This window comes from Moschus berezovskii, chromosome 24 (assembly GCF_049115385.1).
Source record: "Moschus berezovskii isolate FMDL1 chromosome 24, NW_MosBer_1.0, whole genome shotgun sequence".
NCBI lineage: Eukaryota > Metazoa > Chordata > Mammalia > Artiodactyla > Moschidae > Moschus > Moschus berezovskii.
The window spans coordinates 49851972-49873493 of record NC_142483.1 but is presented as its reverse complement, the minus strand read 5'-3'; the positions used below and the strand labels follow the sequence as shown (position 1 = coordinate 49873493).

At 43.0% G+C, this 21522-nt stretch overlaps 1 protein-coding gene across 4 annotated transcripts in view; it reads left to right on the top strand.

The window, feature by feature from the left end:
* Positions 1-15621: 15621 nt before the first annotated feature.
* OXSR1 (oxidative stress responsive kinase 1) overlaps positions 15622-21522 on the top strand; it is an 88383-nt gene continuing 82482 nt past the window's right edge. For 3 of the 4 annotated variants that reach the window (XM_055414626.2, XM_055414625.2, XM_088831875.1), the window contains exon 1: positions 15622-16029. In XM_055414626.2, coding sequence (XP_055270601.2) covers positions 15960-16029 — 70 coding nt within the window. In that variant the 5' untranslated portion in view covers positions 15622-15959. The remainder of the gene's footprint in view (positions 16030-21522) is intronic. The other variant, XM_055414627.2, reaches the window with a different exon arrangement.

The window sequence follows — 21522 nt, the reverse complement described above, 5'->3', positions numbered from 1 at the left end:
AATAAGATCACCTGCCAAGGCAGGAGACGTGGGTTCAGTCCCTGGGTTGGGAAGATCCCCTGGAGGAGGAAATGGCAACCCACTCCAGTATTCTTGCCTGGAGAATCCCATGGACAGAGGAGCCTGGTGGGCTGCAGATCACAGAGTTGCACAGGGTAACACAGGGTAAGTTTCCTAGGACGTCAACAGAGGCTGAGCTGGGAACCTGAACTTTAACCTCTATCTGACAGCATTGGTGTGGTGACAGAGAGAGCCTGCTAAAACAGAAGATTTCAATATCTATCCAGAGTCTCACAATACTCTAAATGTCCAGGACTGAAAGTCACTCTTTATAATGAAAACCAGGAAAATCTCAACTTAAGCATAACCAACAGTTGTTAACCCCAAGATGACACAGATGTTAAAATTATCTGATGATGATTTTTAAGCAGCCAGTGTAAACATGCTTCAGTGAGCTATTACAGAGATACTTCAGATGATGAAAAGTGTCTCAGCAAAGAAACAAAACAGATGAAGAACTAAACTGAAATTTTAAAACTGAAAAAAAAAAAAGCACTGAAATAAAAATCTTACTAGATGAGTTCTATAATAAAATGAACTATGGCTGATTCATGTTGAGGTTTGACAGAAAACAACAAAATTCTGTAAAGCAATTATTCTTCAATTAAAAATAAATAAATAAAAAGAATACTAGAAATTACCTAATCTGAACAAGAGATGACAGAAAAAATTTCACATTCCCAGGAATCTGTGGCGCTGTAAGAAAACATCTAGTATTTATGTCATTGGAGTCTCAAAGTGGAGGTTAAAAAAATACTCAATTAAATATGGCTAAAATTTTACAAATATGGCAAAGACATAAACCTATAGATTCAAGAAGCTTATAAAATCCCAAACAGCATAACCCAAAGAAATCCATGTCAAGATACACGTAGTTAAACTTTAGAAAACTAAAGACAAAGAAAAGGTCTTGAAAGTAGCTAGAGAAATGACAACTTCCCTATAATGGGGAAAAAAAAATTGAATGAGGTCAAATTTCTCATCAGAAACCAAGGAAGTCAGAGGAAGTGGCATAACATTTTCCAAGTGCTGGAAGAAAAGAACTGTCAACTCAAAATCCTATATGCAGAGAAAATCAGGAATGAAGAGGAAATTAAGACTTGCTGAGATGAAGAAAAACTGCAAGAATCTGTCATCAGCAGTTCTATTCTTAAAAAATAGCTAACAGAAGTTTATGAAGCAAAAAATAAATGCTCGGAAAAGGAATCTTGGACTACCAAGAAGGAAGAACAAAAGAATAAAAATATTTTAATACTATTTTTTCCTTTTCCTCTTCAGTTTTCTAAATCATATCTGATGGTTTAAGCGAAAGGTTAGTAGTTGTGTGCAGGGCAGATTACAGAAGTTGATAAGCACTGTGGTAATCTCTATTTCAAGTATTTCCATCTGCTCAAACAAAAGGGAGAAACGAAGTGACTGCTGCCTGGGAGGAGGGACTCTGTGGTTCCTTCTATTTCCTCTTTCCTAAAAAGATCAAAGCCCACTAGGTCTGGTCCAGCGTCCTCTATCTTGAGTACTCACATATCATCTGATGTGATTCTCAATCTTTTATTATTATTATTCCCCCCCTTTTTAAAAAAAAAAAAACATTTATTTGCCAGCAGTGGGTCTTAGTTACAGCATACAGGATCTTTTTAGTTGCAGCATGTGGGATCTAGTTCCCTGACCAGGAATGGAACCTGGGCCCCTCGCATTGGGAGTGCAGAGTTTTAGCCATTGGACCACCAGGGAAGTCCCTATTTTCCCTTTTTTGTCACTCTGCATGGCATGTGGAACTTCCCCAACCAGGGATGGAATCCATGCCCTCTGCAGTGGAAGCACAAGTCTTAACCACGGACCACCATGGGAGACCTCGATTTGTACAGAGAAAGTATTTGAGACAGTTATAAACCAGGGAGAGTAAAGGGACTTAAAGGTTCCTATCCCTCACTGAAACTGGTCAGGTCAACACAAGCAGAACCGAGGTAAGTTATTTACACACAGGGCCACACCTAAATACCGACACAAAGAGAGACTCTCCAAGGACTATCAACAAATCAAACTGAAATTCTACTGGGAACGGGTGAGATGGAGAGCCGACCAGTGGTTGTCAGGAGTCAGGGACAGTTGCCGGGGAAGGCGATGGGTGTGCTATAGAGCAGCAGAGGGAGCTTTTAAGGTGTTGTAATCGTTCTGTATCTTGACTGTGCTGGTGGTTAACAGACCTGCACACACACGCATCATAGCAATGTCAAGTTCCCGGTTTTGATACTGTACTCTGGTTACATAACATGTATCCACTGAGGGAAATTGTGTGAAGGGTTCAGAAACTTCTCTGTGCTATTCTTGCAACTTCCTGTGAGTCTATAATTATCTCAAGATAAAAAACTTAAAAAATTTTAACACAAAAACGAAGTAAAAAACAAAAGCTCCTGGGTGCTTATGCAATGCCTAAAGCTTAACTTTCCATCTTGTTTCCCCCCACCAGTTTTATTAAGATATAACTGACATATCACTCTATGTAAGTTTAAGCTGCACAATTTGACCTGCATATATTTTGTGAAATGATTACCACAGTAACTTTAGTTAACATCCATCATTTTATATAGATCAAAAGAAAAATGCTTTTCTCTTTGTGATGAGAACTCTTAGCATACACTCTAACTTTTCTGTGTATCACACATCACTGTTAACTACTGTCATCATGCTATATATTATAACCTCAATAGCTATGTATCTTATAACTGGAAGTCTGTACATTCTAACCACTTTAATTCCCCCTCCCCTCAACATTTACCTCTGGTAACCACAAATCTGATCTCTCTGAGTCTGGTTTTTTGTTTAGATTCCACATATAATTAAGATCATAAATTATCTTTTTCTGACTTATTTCCGTTAGCATAATACCCTCAAGGTCCATTCATGTTGTCCCAAATGGCAGAATTTCCTTCTTTTTTAATGGATGACAGTGTTAGTCACTCAGTTGTGTCTGACTCGTTCAACCCCCTGTAGCCTACCAGGCTCCTCTGTCCATGGAATTCTCCAGGCAAGAATACTGGAGTGGGTAGCCATCTTCTTCTCCAGGGGATCGTCCCAATCTAGGGATCGAACCCTGATCTCCTGCATTGCAGGCAGATTCTTTATCATCTGAGCCACCACAGAAGCACTTTAATGGATGAAACATATGTATACACACACATATACACCACATATAAACACACTCATACAGCCATTGATGGACACTTAGGTTGTTTCCACATCTTGGTTATTGCAAATAATGCTGCTATAAGCATGGGGGTGCAGGTATCTCTTTGACAGAGTGTTTTCATTTGCTTTGGCTATATACCCAGAAGTCGAACTGCTGGACCATATGGCAGTTCTATTTTTAATTTTTTGAGGAACCTCCATACTGTTCTCCGTAGTGGCTGCACCAGTTTACTTTTCTAGCATTGCACAGGTTTTCTCTTTTTTTCCACATCCTCATCAGCATCTAGCTACCATCGTGCTTTTTAAAAAGAACTATTTTCAATATAAAAATGATCACTGGCAACATATATTTATGCATATGTAAAAATCTGTGCATTTTCAATCAGCATTCTATGTTGAGAAGATGAACCAAATTTTGTTTTTGAGGACCTGCTTATTATTTTAGTCCAGGTCAAAAGCAGAATATAAACAGAAACTACCCAGGGCTCTGGCCTCAGGGAACTTAAAGCTCAGGCAATGAATCAAGACAAAAATGCAGGAAAACCCAAATAACTCAAGAATTAGACCACACAGCCTTCCATAGCACGTATGCTGACTTGTGCCAAAGGCAATGTGTCCTGTAAGACCTGAAGACAGGCCTCTGTAGGAGGCAGATAACCTTGAAGCTGGCTTTGAAAGGCGGCGAAACTGGTGGAGTGGAGACCAGGCAGAGGAGGAAATTCAAGCAGTAAGGGAATGACACAGACAGATGGGAAAAAGTGAGGGGCACCTCTAGGGGTGAGTAGACTGATGGGATGCGCTCCCTCCATTTCAGCACCGAGCTCCTGAAATGCGGGCTGCACCAGGGTACATGTGTCTGGGCAGGAAAGGGCTGGGAAACCCAGAGGGTAGAGAAGATTAGCTTCGTGGCTACAGTGCAGGATAGAGTCGAGAAACTGATAAGCACGCTGATAATTTCTGCTTTAGGCAAGCGCACAAACAAGACTGAGAAAAGAACTAACTGCTGCTACAGGAGAGATTCTGGGCGCCCCAGAGTTTCCTGTTTCCTCAGATCAAACCCTGCCTGGCCCATTCTAGTGTCCCATGTCCTAAGCACTTCTGCATCAATTGTATCTGCAAATTCCTAACCCTGAGGTCACGAGATTCTGAGGGTGCACCAAGTCCAAGGACCCATGAGGTTAACTCTCATGAGGTCTCTGCTTCATGAGGCTCTTCTGACTTGAGTATCATCAGTGAAAGTGTTTTCAGAACCCTAACTTCATCTACTTTTGAGAATTACCACCTTCAGGACTTGGAAAATGAACACAGTGTTATTCAACAGAACTAGGTGAACCACACATGTATTTTTATATTTTCTAGTAGCGATGCTAAAAAAGTAAAAAGAAAGAGGTGACATTAATTTTAACATTTTATTTAACCCAATCTAAAGTATCATTTCAACGTGTAGTCTGTATAAAGACTATTGATGACATTTTAGGTGTGGTTTTTTTTTCATAGTAAGTCTTTAAAATCCAGTGTGTATTTTACACTTACAGCAAATCTCAGATTAGACGAGCCACATTCATAGTGCTCAACAGCTACATGGGGACAGTGGCTACCCCATTATACAGTGCAGCTGTAGAATCTTGCTACTTAAAATGTGGTCCCTGGACTCGCAGCATCATACCATCTGCTAGAAATAAGGACTTTCAGGCCCCACTGCAGGCCTAATTCATAAAATTCTACAGGTGATTCACAGGTACATCTGGGAAGAGAGATATAGGGTACTCAGCGTTTTCACTACCTAACATCAACACTGCTTCTCTTCATTCAGGCTCCATGCCGTGCTTTTGCTTCGTGATTTTCAATGCCAGTTCCAGATACAGATCTAAACCAAGCAACATCTCTCCTTGATGCTGAGCATCACAACGGGTTCAGGCATGCCAAATGTTTCAACCAGATTCAATGAGATCCAATGAATTATTTGATAAATCCCACCTACTCTCTGATTCCAGCAGTCCTCTGCGTCCTTGAATGAAAAAGATAAGTTCTAGAGCCATCGTGGAGCATGATGGGAGATCCTGCCTTTATATGAAGCCTGTGAATGGAGGGAAAAAACTGACGGCCTCATTTGAGCCCCTGCTATAAGTCTTACAGCTTGACTTTTCAGATATGTTGTTGTTCAGTCACTAAGTCATGTCCGACTCTTTTGTGACCCCATGGACTACAGCATGCCAGGCTCCTCTGCCCTTTACAATCTCCTGGAGTTTGCTTAAATATAAGCCCGTTGAATTGGTGACGTTATCTAATCATCTCATCCCCGGCTGCCCACTTCTCCTTAGGCCTTCAATCTTTCCCAGCATCAGTGTCTTTTCCAATGAAATCGGCTCTTCACATCAGGTAGCCAAAGTATTGGAGCTTGAGCATCAATCCTTCCAGTGAATATTCAGGATTTATTTCCTTTAGGATCAACTGGTTTGATCTTCTTACAGTTATGTGAGCCAGTAAGTTGTTTGTTTAAACTAGTTTGGATTGTGTTCTAGATAGTTATTATCTGTTTTCTCCTCCCCTTGGTCTCTGCAAGGTTCTGTGCCCCTGGATATTGATCTTCAAGAATTATATCAATAAGCTCCCCTCACCTTCTGGTTTTCTGTTGGGATTGGCTAATTGTCAGCACAAGTAGAAGGTGGAAGCACAGGAAGTAGTAAGGTCGGGATATTTATTCCCTTGCCTCTTTTCTTGTGGGGCTGCTGAGGACTGACTTCTTTCTACCATAGGCCACAGCTATTTTCAGGTAGATCTCTCCTTTACCTACCCTCTCTGATTCCAGCAGTCCTCTGCGTCCGTGCTCCTTCAGGCCTCGGGATGGTTGGTTTCCTGAGGCTGACAACACAGGACTATTGCACATTCCTTCTGGCTTCCCAGTCTGTGCCTTAGCAAACAGCTCCTTTATTAAACTCTCCTCAAATAATCCACTTTGAGCATGCCCCTTACTTCCTTTTGGGACCTGATTAGTAACATAATTGGTATTAGCAATGGCCTTAAAATAGGATTCTGGAATTGAGTTGCTCACGTATATGAGGAAGGCACTGAGTTTGGGATTAGCACATGCAAACTATTATATACAGGACCGATAAACAACCAGGTCCAATTGTATAACACAAGGAACTATATTCAATACCCTGTAATAAACCATAAGAGAAAAATATATAAAAAAGAATATGCATATGTATATAACTGAATCACTTTGCATATACATAAACTAAATCATTTAGCCATACATCAGAAACTAACACAACACTGAAAATCAACTATACTTCAATAAAATATTTTAAAAAAAGAGACAGTGATATATGCAACTTATAATTCATGACCTTAACAAAACTGTGTGTCCCCTACTTTCCCTCCACTTCATGCTGCAGGAATGTGGTGGAAGTTAGCAGCCATAAGTATTTGGCTGCACCAGGTCTTAGTTGAGGCATGTAGGATCTAGTTCCCTGACCAGGGATTGAACCCGGGCCCCCTGCATTGGGAGCTCAGTCTTAACCACTGGACCACCAGGGAAGTCCCTTAGAAGCTCCATGTTGAGGATAGCAGACACAGCATAGGAAGGGCCTGGGATCTTGATTATCGGGTTGAACTATCAGCTCAAAATTGTCTACCCTCGACTTGTAAGTACAAGAGAAATAGATTTCTACTTTGGCTACTGTTACAGTAGGAATGCTAGCATCCCTAATGCAGTGTGAGTTTTCTGTCACTGGCAACCAAGAGGTCCTAAGTGACAAAACAGGTCTGTTGCAAGCCTACTGCTGTGCTCAGCCAACCACAGTCCCGCCGTGTCCACTGATGGTCTCCTCCTTCTCTGTTGTGGGTCCTGCCCACTTTTCAGATGAACACTGGGCCCAGGAGCTGATTCAAGTCACTACTGCTCCTAAACAAAGGCTCCCCTTTCCTGCCCCCATGCTGGCTGTGAGGATCTGTGCGCTCCACCAAAAGGCTGGCCTTAACTGGACACTGCCTATGCAGGGACGCGTATTAACTCACGCTGTAACTGAGAGGTGCAAACACAGCGTGGTTTGTTTCCTGTAGTCTGATCCTTCCTATAAGCCCCTATCCTGCTAGGTGGCAAGGGGAGATTTAGGCTTGCTGGTGAATATTAGATGATTTGGTTCCAACAGTATGTTTCAGAGTAACTTGGTCTCTCAAGTGAATGCTGCTTCTCGGGTCTCTTGCTCTCCGCCCCACCCCATCCCTGCCTCACCTTACCAAGGTCTGGGAGACAGAGGAGAACTATCATACGATATCCCTTATATGTGAAATCTAAAAAGAAAGTATACAAATGAACCTATTTACAAACAAAAACAGACTCACAGACTTAGAGAATGAACTTACGGTTGCCAGCCGGGAAGAGGTAGGGCTGCAGGAAAACTGTGAACTTGGGCCCCTCCAGGGACAATTATATTAAAAATCCATCTCTTGAATTTTATGTTAAAAAAAATTTGTTGTTTTAAGTTTTGGCCACACCACATGGCATGTGGGATCTTAGTTCCCGGACAAGGGATCAAACCCGCACCCCCTGCCATGAGGAGCAGAGTCTTAACCACTGGATTGCCAGCGAAGTCCCTCTGATGAAAAATTAAGACACTTTTGCTGGGATGCTTTGTACCAACATGCCAGTTGCAGGTTCTGCTCTGTGGCCTTCAAGTCTGCCCACCTCTCTAAATCTTCACAGTGCAAATTCCTGCCAGAGCCTTTCTATATCCAGGGGTTGTGGTCCTAAGATCCATTCCTTTTCCCTAGGCAGTTTGTGGGCACATTCACCGCCTGGTCATATATTTCCCGCAGACTGGTAGCTTACACTTAATGTAGAATGCCAGGTTTGAATATGCCCATACTCACGCACAAGCTTTTCCAGGACCTTCCAAGGAGTCCCTGACGCTCCAAATTTGCTTCTTTCCTGGGTCTCCCTGCCAGGTGAAACGTGAATGACACACCATGTGCACATACGTTACCAGGTGAATTTACCCAACTCCATATTGAGAAAGGTTTTTCCCCAGATGCAGCAGCTTTTCATTCTGACGACAAACTTGGTGCTTGTGCAATACGCAGTTAGTTCTTCTTTGTTTTCCTGCTTTCAGGCTGTGTCCCAAGGTTTATCAAATGCATAAGGAGGCCCATCACAGCACCAACTATTCTACAACAGTTACCACAAAGCAACCAAATCCTTAAAATTTATTATTTTTTTTCTCTCGGATTTGGGTGAGTTAAAACTAAGCGAGAACAAGTCACCTCCCCCAAAAGACTGAAGCAGAAGAATCTGAGTTAACAGAAGAATCTGACAAAGCTTTCTGTCTGCTGGATGGGGTGGACAGAGCTTAGATTCCGCTCAAAGAGCACGAGGAGCCCTCCCTCTGTCACCGTCTGCTGCTGTTCACCAGGGAAGTAACATCAGTTTTGGGGCCCGGGCCCCTTTGGATGACAGAAGACAGTCCGATTTTCCGGCAGACTGCTCACAGCTGAGCACGTGGAGAACCGTCCATAAATATATGCGCACTACACCTGATAGGGTGATTTTGTCCCCATTTCTTGACGTCCTGAAATTTCCAACTCAACGTTCAGTCCAGCAGAACTCCGCTTTTGGTATGCCTGAACCCCAAATCCTCTCATTCAGGTTAGATGCTAAAGGCAAACAAGGCTTCACAATCCACCGAGAATCAAAAAGAAAGCCTTTATTTCCTTCCCCAGACATTGCAATAAGGAATTAGGTAGTGCTGGGGCTTCCCTGGTGGTTCAGTGGCAAAAAATCCAACTGTTAATGTAGGGAACACGGGTTTAATCCTTGATGCGGGAAGATCCCGCATGCCATGGGGTAACTAAGCCCGTGTACCACAACTATTGGGCCTGTGCTCCTGAGCCTGGGAGCTGCAATTACTGAGTCTGCAAGCCCTAGAGGCTGTGCTCCACAACGAGAAGCCACTGCAATGAGAAGCCCACGCACCGCAACTAGAGAGTAGCCCCGATCACCACAACTAGAGAAAGTCCACACAGCAGCAATGACCCAGCACAGCCAAAAATAAATGAACAAAATACATTTTTTTAAAAAGATTAAAAAAATAAATCAGGTCACGCTATGATATGAATGACATCACACGATGGTGGCTGAAACCTGTTTTTCCTGAGCAAGCAGACCTGAGTCCGTCACACACGGCTGGAACTGTTGCTCAACCCCACGTTCCAGAAAGCTTTCTCACTCTAGTCCCGCCAACTGAGGAGCAACAGCTCTTACTTACTGAGTATTTACAAACCAGGTTCTGTGCTAAGCATTTCCAGGAATATCTGGAGGCAAGTTTCTTAGGCTTTCTGAGTTCGCTTCCTCATCTGTGAAATTGGCATAGACACCTCACAAAGCTGTATTACTGACTACATGAAGTATACATTTATAATCCTTTAGCACACTACCTGGCACATTACAGGCACTTTAACTGATGTCATGAATATTTTCTTAGGCTTTCTATCTGAATTTATATTAATTTGATGAACCATGCTGTCCAAATCTACCCTAAGTTCAGAGAGCACGGGACACCAAATTATCAGAAGATAAATCTGATTATTCAATTCCTGAGCTTAGTGAGAGATACTTATATTTTTCAATGTTGTGACTACAGCTGTGACTCAGAGATTCTGAAACTCCTGCAGAAAGGTGGAGTATTAAATGGTACATATATTTTTGAAAATTTTCCTAAAAAGGCAAGAAATGCAGCTCTTTATACATTTCTAGATTGTCATCATGCTGGCAAGGCTTAAGGTGGGCAATCCGCCACCACTACCAAGGTCAAAACTCCACACAAATCCTTTACTTCTATTGGCAAGATAGGGTATCCCCCATTCCTCATGGGTGATCTACAACCTAATTTGAAATACAGAATATTCACAAAAAGAGAAGTCTATGGTTACCTGGCAGTACAGGCTAAGTGCCCAGAAATGGTCTGGGTGAGGTAATAAGTGCACATGACTTCCCTCAGGCCTGGAACAATCTCAGAAAAAGCGGTCCAAGTAGGGGGGAAGGGAGGGTTGACCACCAGCTGAACCTGGCAGACCAGTAAGACCTGGATGGGTGGAGCAGAAGAAAGGTGGCATTCCTGGAAGGCGGAAGGGCCTGAACAAAGGGAGGTACAGTGAAACCAGGCTGAAAAGTGTCGGATGTTCCCTTCAGCTCAAAAGAAGGGATAGGCAGATCGTTGACTAGCACATATATTATTATTATCTGAGCCATGAGAAGCCAAACTTTGAAATTATGAAATATACTCTAAAAGGACACATAGACATCTAGGGATAGTTGATGAGCGCTACTGATGAGCACTTCTGTCCTCATCATCAAGTTAAGAAACAGCACATTAAACGAATCCTGGAAGTCTTGGGTACCCCTGTCCTACTTGCATCCCTTTCCTTTATCCCTAGTCACCAAACTGAATTGTTTTGTTTCCCTGAAACTGAATTGTTTTGCATTCAATTGTGCCTACTTTTGACTTCTTTGTGAGTGCAATCACTCTTGTAGGAACACTTCAGTTACTTTGTTTCTATCATCAACTAGGTACTGCTTTGTGTATACTGCTTGAACTGTAAGGAGAAAAGAAGATAATACTGTGTAACACTAGCAATGTAATTCTCTAAAACAATTCATTAAGGTTTGTTTCACCAAAGTATTCTGGAGACCTGGGAACATAACGCCCACCTTTGTTAATAATTAAGAAAATGCAAATTAAAACTAAAATGAGATATCATTTCACTATCAGACAGGTAAAATTTTTTAAAGCCAAATTTGAATTTGGGGGTGACACAAACATTCAGTCTATAACTTACATGCATCTCCCAGACCTTATTCCATATATTTATATACGTGTACATTACAGACTGAATGTTTGTGTCTGCCCCAAATTCATATGTTGAAATCCTAACCCTCAATGTGATAATATTAGGAGGTGGAGCTTTGGGGACGTAAATAGGTCATGAAGGTGGAAAGCTCATGAATGAGATTAGTGCCCTCCTAAGTGGAGATGACAGCTTGCTCCAGCCTTTGCCATATGCAATACAATGAGATGGCTGTCTACAAACCAGGAAGCAGGGCTTTGCTAGACATCAGATCTGCCAGCAGCCTCATCTTTGATTTCCCAGACCCCAGAACTGTGAGAAAAGAATTTTATTTAAGCCACCCATTCTGTGCTAATTTGTTATCCTAGCCCAAACTAAGTCAATGCAGAAATTTATCTACAACTTGTTTACCTTGATTATAGATCATTCCACTTCAGTATGTATAGACCTACTTCATTCTTTCTAACTGCTATGTGATATTTCACAGCATGGATGAATCATAGTTTTACCAGTCCTCCCTTAACATCTTTTGAACAGTTGAAATATTTGGAATTACAAAATTCAAAACGTGCAGAAGAGAACATCCCTTCTACGTGTCAGTAGCTCTGGTCTGGTGGCAACCAAAGTTACCAGCTGTAGCAGAGATTGGCTAGATGCCAACTAATCCCATTGCTTCTTCCTGGGCACAGAAGAGGCCATGTCCCAGTTTCCTTGTTTTCAATGTGGTTAGTCAACTGGGTGTGACCAACATGACCTGGGAAGAAGTAACAAACACAACTTCCACAGTTGGCCAGCTTCTGTAGTGTTCTCCCTCTCAGATAAACAGCTGGCTGAATGCAGAGGGTCTGGAGGAAGACTCTATGCAGACACCAGAAGACAGTGATGCCACAAGACTGAAGGAGGCAAACTTTAACTGTCAACTTGGGCCAAAGGGACCAAGGACATACGTAGTGGACTATATGTGTGTCAGAAATAAGCTTTTGGGTTAAACCAGCCAGTTTAGTTTAGTTTGGGGTTGTTACTTCGGCTAGCATCAACACATGAGCTTCTTATTTATCCTGAGATGTTCCACATATGTGCTCAGTCACTAAGTCATGTCTGACTCTTTGTGACCCCGTGGACTGCAGCCCACCAGGCTCCTCTGTCCATGGAATTTCCAAGGCAAGAATTATTAGAGCAGGTTGCCATTTCCTCCTCCAGGGGATCTTCCCAATCCAAGGACTGAACCCATGTTTCTGGCATCTCCTGCATTGGCAGGTGGATTCTTTACCACTGTGCCACCTGGGAAGCCCTTCACATAATATACACAGGCAAATTACCATTCCTCTATCAACAGATATCTTCATTCAAGGTTGTTTCCAATTTCTTCCTATTACAATAACACTACAATAAACATTCTAATGAAGCCTTCTAAACATATTCCACCTTTAAGAGATCATGTTACAAAAGTAGTAGGTACCTAGGAACCTGCTCCAGCTTAGTCAAGTACTTCCCATCTTTTGCTGAATTCAGCTTGAGTTCATAAAGTTGGCAAGGTGCCAGCCTGGGTGAACGTGAAGTTACTCTCTGGCTCAGAATTCAGTTTGATGTTGAGACTCTACTTTCTGCATGGACTGATTCCCCCCTCCCCGACAATAACCTCTTACTTACCTATTTTTTTCCACGCTGAGACTCTGTCACCATAGTCCAAAATGTATGCCCTTGGTCCCTTTCCTGTATTTGCCAAGATGTCAGATTTTCCCCAGGCTTCAGACTCCTAGCTTGTGCATGTCTTCTCTACTCATGAACTCCATTATTTAGTCAACACCATGCCTGAATATGTGTCTGTGCAGGGACCATTCCAAGTGCAGAGGTAGGAAGCACTTCTATGTGAAGAATGGGTGAAACGCCCTCTCACAAGAGATGACTTTATACTACATGTGAGGTGTGATAATGGAGAGCGGGGGAAGGGGGAGAGAAAGATTCCAGGAGTTTATAGTTGGTCCTGGCACTGACATGGAACTGCTGAGAAAATCAACCTAGGAGACCTCAATTTGTGCTTTTCTTTACATTCGGAGTTTTCACACATGGTACACATTCATTTATAGATTTCAACTCTCTCTCATTTAAGAAGTCTATAAAACTTCAACTATTAAAGCTGTAATTACCACTTCAAGGCATCACTAGTCTTGAAATTAGTCCTTTTCCCTCTACCCTGCAGGTGCTAAAAACAAAGCACAATGCAGGTAAGCTGCTTAAAGGCAATAGAGAAAGAAGAGGAAGTATGAACATAATTTCCCTCCCAGCTTCTCAGCCCAGACAGTGACTCTCATCTTCTGATTTTACATACTGTACTTGATGCTGTCTACAGGGCTTCCCTGGTGGCTCAGTGGTAAAGAATCCACCTGCCAATGCAGGAGATGTGGGTTCAATCCCTGGGTGGGAAAGATCCCCTGGAGGAGGAAATGGCAACCCACTTCAGTATTCTTGCTGGGGAAATCCCATGAACAGAGGAGCCTGGTGGGCTACAGTCCATTGGGTCACAAAGGGACAAGACTGAGTGACTGAGCACACAGCACACATTGCTGTTTCTCTACTAGACTATACTCCATGAAGACAGGAACTAAGTCATCTTGTTCACCACTATACACCCAGTGTTAATGGTAAGTGTTCTCACATGGAACATACTTCGTAAGCTGAGATTCTGCCCTCAAACAGCCACCAATTTAATTCCTTGCTCATTAAATTCATGAGATCTTAACAACTAACGGGCCACAGGCAGAAAGCCCAGGAGATAAGAGGAAATAAAATGACCAGGTCTGCAGAGCAGGTTCTGGCTCAACTAAACCATCAAGCTTTCTACTTAGGAAGAAGTAGAAAACAACCCATCAACGAACATATATCCTGATCACCAAGAATGTGGGTCAATAAACATCTTGGATTTTCACTTTTAAGTCAGTAGCTCCTTTTCACTGGGGAAAAAGAGAAGGGAAGAAGGTGGTCAAATTTCTCCCTGAAGTATATATTATTCTGCGTACAGTTTAAATGCGTAAAAAAACCACAAAACCCCCACAAACCTTCTGAAGGCTGTTCATGGTCCCAAGGCCAATAAACCCAAGTTAAGAATCTCTGATTTATGGATCTTTCTATTGGACAAATCTTGAGATCTCTAATCTTTATCATCATATTTAGCTCCTGACAGATCTGATCCCCATCCTTCTCTCTGCAAAAAGAAAAACGCAACACATGGCAATAAAGGTGTCAGCAGTCAACGGCTGAAACCAATCCTTGCAGTAATGCCTGTGCTATGCTTTCAAACTTGGAAACTCTGGCACTTCTCTGTGACTGGGATATTCTAGCCTCTCAATTTACACCTGTTTTATGTCATTTTAACTTTGCAGGATCCCCTCCTGAATCATTCTCTAATCCCACCAAGAATGTGGAAACGTGCTAACTTGGTGGCCGCACCTGGAAGGGCTTGGGTGAAGTTGTCTTTCATAATGACTACTATTGATCTGAAAGACATCCAACTAAGAAGTTTCAAACCTAGCCCAATCCACGTGGCTACTCTTCACTTTACCAAAGGCTTTCAGTTTCATCTTATTGACTTCCTCCAAGGACCTAAGTGGACAACCTGAGAAAAACTGAAGTTCAATGACGTCACACAAAAGCCAAGGCTTTGACATGACCTCAAATCTGCTGGGCCAAATAGCACTAGCTTAATGGTCCCAGCTGCCTCAGGGAAAAAACTGCAACCTTCCAAGGCCCCAAGACAGGTGATCATTTGAGCTCCAAAGCTGAGGATGGATAGAACACCTTCCCTATCCAGTAAGGTTACAGGGAAGGCCGAGCCGGGCGCTGTAGAAATAACTTCCGCCTAGAAAAAATTGTCGTCACGGGGCGAGCTTCCGGTTCCACGCTGTCCCGTGGACCGAGACCTTTTATTCCAGTTGGCAGTCGTCCACACCCCAAGGCTACCCCACCCAGCTGCCCCCTCGGGTTTCTCCACACCCTGCGGAGCCGTTTGCACGTCTCGAGGGTGTGGCGGTTACGTGGCGACGTCACTTGGGAGAACGGTGCAAAGCGATTAGCGTAACCGTGATCTTGCAGGACCGGAGCCTCGTCGCGGAACAGCGCGCCGATCGCGTGGAGGCGGGACTAACTTATGACTGACGTCCACACCCACTTACTGCCGTTCTGATTCCTTCTCAAATAAGCCAATGAATGCGACGACGGAGACGGCAACGTGCCCTCGCCGCCAGAAGTGGCTCCGCCCCCTCCACTAGGCTGCCCTTTGGTCGCCATGTTTAGTGTGGCTACTGCCTCTGCTACTTTCGGCTCTTTTCTGGCTTTCCAGTGCCCTTGCTGAACTCCTTTCAAAGTATTTCTTCCCTTCCACTATCAAATTAGTCTTCCTCGGGCTTCCTTCTTGCTCGCTGCTTATCCAGCCACACTTGAAATGGCAGCTGGAGGCGGGGCCGAGGTGGGGGGCATGCCCGACGCGGTGACGTCAGCGCGCTGCGTGTCGGCAGGTGGAGGGAGAAGGGAAAGTTTGGCCAGTGCGTGGGGCTGAGGTGGAGGGCGGGACAGAGGGGCTGGGCCCAGGCGAAGCTCTTGTCGCTGCTGCCGTGGAGGCCGAAGCCGGGACCGGGGCCGGGGAGGGGAGTGCCGGCCGCAGAGGAGCAAAGAGGCGAGGTTCGCGGGTGCTTCGAGCCCCCCGCCGTTCTGCCGCGCGGCCACCGAGCGCCAGGCGCCGTCCGACCCGTGGCTGTTCGCGAGGCGGTTAGCGGGGGCGCGGCGGCAGCGGTTGGGGGTGGGGAGAGGCGCGGCGAGGAGGAGAGAGAGGTCAGTGAGTTTGCGGGAAGACCGAGTGTCGTGCCGCCGTCATGACCGAGGACTCCAGTGCCCTGCCCTGGTCCATCAACAGGGACGACTACGAGCTGCAGGAGGTGATAGGTGAGAGCTGGCGCCGCGGAGCGGGGAGGCGCCGCGCTGGGCGGCGGGTGACGCGCCGGAACGTGGGGTCCCGCGGGAGCTCGGCGAGCGCAGGACTCCCAGATAGTCGTGGCGCTGATTGGTAGGGCGCGTGGGTGAGGCTCGGGGTTTGTGCAGCTCCTGCAAGGCGTGGAGGGGATTTTGAGAGGCGCGCCTGTGTGGCGAGGTGGGGTGGGGTCTCAGAGGCTCGTCAGAGATTTGTGTGGCGACAGATGTTTGAACCTGAGCCACAGATGTGTCTGAGAGAAAAAAGAAAAGTGAAGATGTGGGACAGGCCTTTACAAGGCTTTTGCGAGGAATGGGGTATTGCATTTGGGGGCTCGGTTATCTAGTTGTGGGGTGATAGGTTAGGGTGCTTCTGTTCAGTCCCGCATCCGCGTGAGAACCCCCACGAAGTGCCAGGCACTGCTTGGGTGGAACTGGGGAGCCTCTCCAGATGAAGCTGCAGGTACGGCACTGAGCGACGTAGACCAACTTACGACTGCTTGGAATTGACTTGCCAGCCAGGGAGGTAGACATTAAGTAAGTAGGCAAATGAAAAGATTTACAGGTTTTGGCGGGTGCTAGCAAGGAAACAAGCAAGATGTTCTGAGAGAGAATAACGTGGAGACCTAGTTGGGGCCATTTCAAGGAAGATGCTTTTTCTGAGGTGTCAAGATGTAAGGTGAACGCTGAAGGATGAGAAAGAATCTTGAGGGCCAAGGAAGATTATTCCTTACTGAGAAATGAGGAAATGCAAAGGCCCCAGAGAAGGGAGAAAGCTTGATGTGTTTTAGGACCCGAAAGAAGACAGGTAAAGTTAGAAAGGTAAGAGAGGAGCCAGATTTTAGGAACCTTCTCAGCCAAGGTAAGTGTTTTGCCGTTTTAAGTGTTCTTGGAGGGCTTCAAGCAGAGACATGATGCAACCCAGTGGATCTGGCTGTTGTGTGTGGAATGGATTTGAAGGGGGTCTGGGAATACCAGCTGGCAGAGATCAAAGCTTGCACAAACATGAATTGTAGTTATCAGAGAGGCACAGTGATTGGGGGAGGGTGGGGACTGGGGATAAGGGGAGTATTTGTTGGACAACAATAATCTACTGATCTTAGAAATCAAAAGGGAGTGGGTTTAGCTAAACAGAAGCTCGATCCAACAGGCATCAGCAGACCCCTGTGTATTGGAAGAAGAAGATTGTCTGCTTTGCTAGATCAGCATCCTGTCCTAAATTAGTCAGTGGCTGAAAACTCCTTAGCTGTCTTGTGGGTTGGGGGGAGTGAGTGTTTATTGCATTGTGTCAGTGTTTAGAGAAACTTTGTCACATTTCTCTCTTTCTTTTTTCCCCCACTTGCTTCTTGTATCAAAACAAATCTGGGGTAAGATTTATGTGAAGACATCCAGTCTTTTTCCTTAAGCCACTTCATGGATCTGGTCCTTACTGTGTGCTGCATCTTTGATGTGTACTGGTTCATTCTAAAGACTGCTTCTGAGTACCTCCATCAGAGTTTCATATCGAAAAAAGGGGTTAAGTGGGAGATTCCAAAACGATATCTAAAAAAGCAAGGTAAAGGGGTCTCTGTCATTCTAGAAGAGGAATTTTGCTTTACCTTTCTGGTAAAGTGTACATCTTTCTAGGGTGGAGAGTAGCGTTTTGGTTGTTAATGCTTTTGGTATTAAGGTGGCACAAGGCTCTAGAGCTTTAGAAACTTGTTGATTTGCTGTTCTCAGACCAATAGGGTGTCTGTGAGTGAGCAAAAGGGAGGCTCAGCCCTCTGGGATAGGGTTAGTCATCATCTCACTCCAAAAGTTAAGAACTGTCATGTGATTTGACCACCTTATTTTTAAAAACAACTTTACTCTGAGATATAATTTCACCCACTTTTTTTGGTATAAAATTAACCCATTTTAAAGTGTAAAATTAAATGATTTTAGTAAATTTATTGTGGTGCACCAATCAGTATAATCAAGTTTTAGAATATTTTCATCATCCCAATGAGATCCCTCGTGCCTGTTTACAATTAATCCCTGTTCCTACCCCCAGTTTCAGGCAATCGCAGAACTTTCCAACTCTAGATTTGCCTTTTCTGTACATGTCATGTACATGGAATTGTATAATGTATAGTGTTTTGCTTCATCCACATAGCATAAAATTTTTTCATTTTTAAAAACAATTTATATACCATAAAATCCACCTGTTTTAACTGTACAGTACTATAGTTTTTTGGTTTTTTTTTTTTTAGTAAATTTACAGAGTTGTTCAGTCATCACCACAATCCAATTTTAGAACATTTCCATCATTCCAAAAAGATGCCTCATGTCCATTTGCAGTCACTCCCTGTTCCCACCCCCTGCCGAAGGCAACCACAAATCTACTTTCTGTCTCTATAGATTTGTCTTTCTTGGACATTTTCCCATAAATATGATCATATAATACGTGATCTTTGGTTTCTTTTACTTGGTGTAATGTTTTTTGAGGTTCATCCATATTGCTGCCTGTATTAGTACATTATTCCTTTTCATTGGATACCATTTGATGGACACTGGATTGCTCCCACCTTTTGCCTATTTTGAATAATATTGCTGTGAGCATTTTGTGTCAAATCTTCAGGTGAACATGTTGCATTTTTCTTGAGTGGAATTGATGGGTCATATGGTGGATTTATTATATGTTTAACTTTTTAAGGAACAAATTTTTCAAAGTGACTGTGCCATTTTACATTCCCTTCGGCCATGAATGAGGATTCCTGTTTCTCTGCATCTTTGCCAGCATTTGTTGTCTGTCTTTTTGATTAAAGCCATCCTAGTGGATGTGAAGTATATCTGATTGTGGGTTTTGTTTTGCATTTCCCTAATGACTAATGATGGAGAGCATCTTTTCATGTGCTTATTTATTAGCTTCTCACATCTCTTCTTTGGTGAAATGTCTGTCTATTCCAATCTTTTTCCCACTTGGGTTGTCCACTGGGTTCTCTTCTCACTAAATTATAGAGGCGAGTGTGAGTGTTAGGTGTCTATTCATTCTGAATATGAGTCCTTCACCTGATACATGATTTCAAATATTTACTCTCAGTCTTTTCATTTCTTTGGTAAGGTGGGACAGCAGGGAGTCGGGACTTGCTGGATTTTAGTTCTCTGACCAGAGATCGAACGCGGCCCATGGCAGTGAAAGAACCAAGTCCTAACCACTGGACCACCAGGGAATTCCCTTATTACAGCATTCCACCCCCCCCCCCAATTTTATCATTTTCTTAATGGTGTCTGCTAAAGCATGAAAATTTTGAATTTTGATAGAAATTATTGATTTTTGCTTTTATTGATTGTGCTTTTGGTCTTGTATCTAACAAATCTTAACTAGCCCAACATCACAAACATATTTTTTCCGTATGTTTTCTTCTAAGTGTTATACTTTTAGCCCTTAAATTTAGTCCTCTGATGTATTTTGAGTTAAGTTTTTTGTAAGGCATGAGGTAAGGTTTTACAGATAAAGATGCATGCATGCAGGCTCAGTCACTCAGTCGCGTGACCCCAGGGACTATAGCCCCCCAAGGCACCTTTGTCCATGGGGTTCTCCCGGCAAGAATACTGGAGTGGATTGCCATTTCCTCCTCCAGGGGATCTTCCCAACCCAGAGATCAAACCCAGGTCTCCCACATTGCAGGCAGATTTGTTACAGTATGAGCCACAGTGGAAGACTTAGAGATATTATAAGTGCAGGAGATGCAGGAATTGAACCTGCATCTCCTGTGTTGGCAGGCAGATTCTTTAACCACTGAGCCACCTGGGAAGCCCAAAGACACAGACATAGAAAGGTAAAATGGCTTGTCCAAAGTCAGAACTAGTTATGGGCACAGTCAGTACTAGTGTCCAACTATTGCCTAATCCAGGATTCTTGTCCTTGCATCTGCATTTTAATTGATTTTTGGAAGTAACTGAAAGATGGTGGTCATCCTCCCACCTTAAAGGAAATATCCTTACAATGGAAAAAAATAAAACTAGAGAAGATTTTTTGTAGATAACCCTTTTAGTTAGATTTATTCTCTTTTGCATATCCTGTTTTGTCATTTTTAAAGTGTTCTAAGTTCTTAGAAGTTCCTAATGTACTTCCACTCCACTCTTCACACACTGTGTCTCACTTCATCTTCTCAAAAGGGAGGAAAAAAAGTTTTTCCCTTGAACTACAGCTTAGTACAAGCAGCAGGGGCCAATAAAGCACTGTACGGTTATTCTAACTTTGCTTCTACGCTGAAATGTTGGAAATACAGTATTTTGTAATAAACTGTAAGTAGTTTTCAAAATGAATTTTTGTAATTTCTCCAGATTATACTCTTTTTTTTCAGGAAACAAATGATCAAAGTCTGGGAAAAAAGGCTTGAAGGAATCTTTTGAATATCTATTTTCAAAGATTGTATTTTAAGGAAATGATATAATGGTGTCTCCTTTCTTATCAAAACGTGTATTTATTTGAACTATGATTTTTTTTTTCCGTGTGCTTCTTAGAACTGTTATTTGTGGGGTTAGTTTCTCATGTTGTTTTGGTCTCTCATTTTCTAGCAAAATCCTATAGAGAAAAGAAAATTCCCTTCCTAGAACATAATAAAAACATACAGGTTTGAAATTCAGAGGACTTCCTTTTAAAAAATTCTATTATCTTAAGCATGTTTTGGCAAGGGTTTGAAGTTCTTGAAGTATGATCACTTGTAAAAGATGTAGTTTTAGTCTCACGGTAATCATCCATCTTTTCCGTGTTTTTGCACTCCTTCCTAGTCTCTACTGTTGTATTAGAATATCTGACCAGGTGTTCCACTGTACTTGATGTGTGTTGAAGCAACTGTAAGAGTATGGACTTTGGGTTAGGCTGACCTGGGATTCAAATCCTGGCTTTACCTCTTGCTACCTATCTGATCTTGGGCAGTTTATTGGTTTTAGTTTCCGGTTTTTGTCTGTAAAATGGGGATAATGGTACATTTGTCATTGGGGCTGTTGTATGAAATTACAAGTATAATTGTTTATAGGAAGCTTTTAGCTCATATTTATTACTCCATACTGATGATTGTTACTGCTTTGTTTTTTTCTCCTTCTTCCATTCCTGTTTTTTGGTACTGCCATAAAATGTGAAATACCTCATGATTTGAAATCTTCTAACGCTTGTAATCTTGTAGTATTTTAAATCTGTTGTAATGTTTATTGGAACATCACTGCATCTTTTTTGTTCTTACTTCCAGATCTCATTCAAGTGTAGATCGGTTTGGGGATTTATTCTGGACATGGTAGTACAGCTGTGTAAGGCCCTGTATTGCCCACAGTACAATATAGTGGCAAAGTGGGAAATCAGTCTGACAAGGGCTTTGCCATGTTGCTTTTGTTAACATGCATTTTGAAAAACCTCAATAAATATTTAGTGTTTACCTCAGCCTAGGTTTAGAAAATTGTTCTTTAAGATCTGTTTTTAGTAAGGTGTGATTCACCAACCTTTGATAG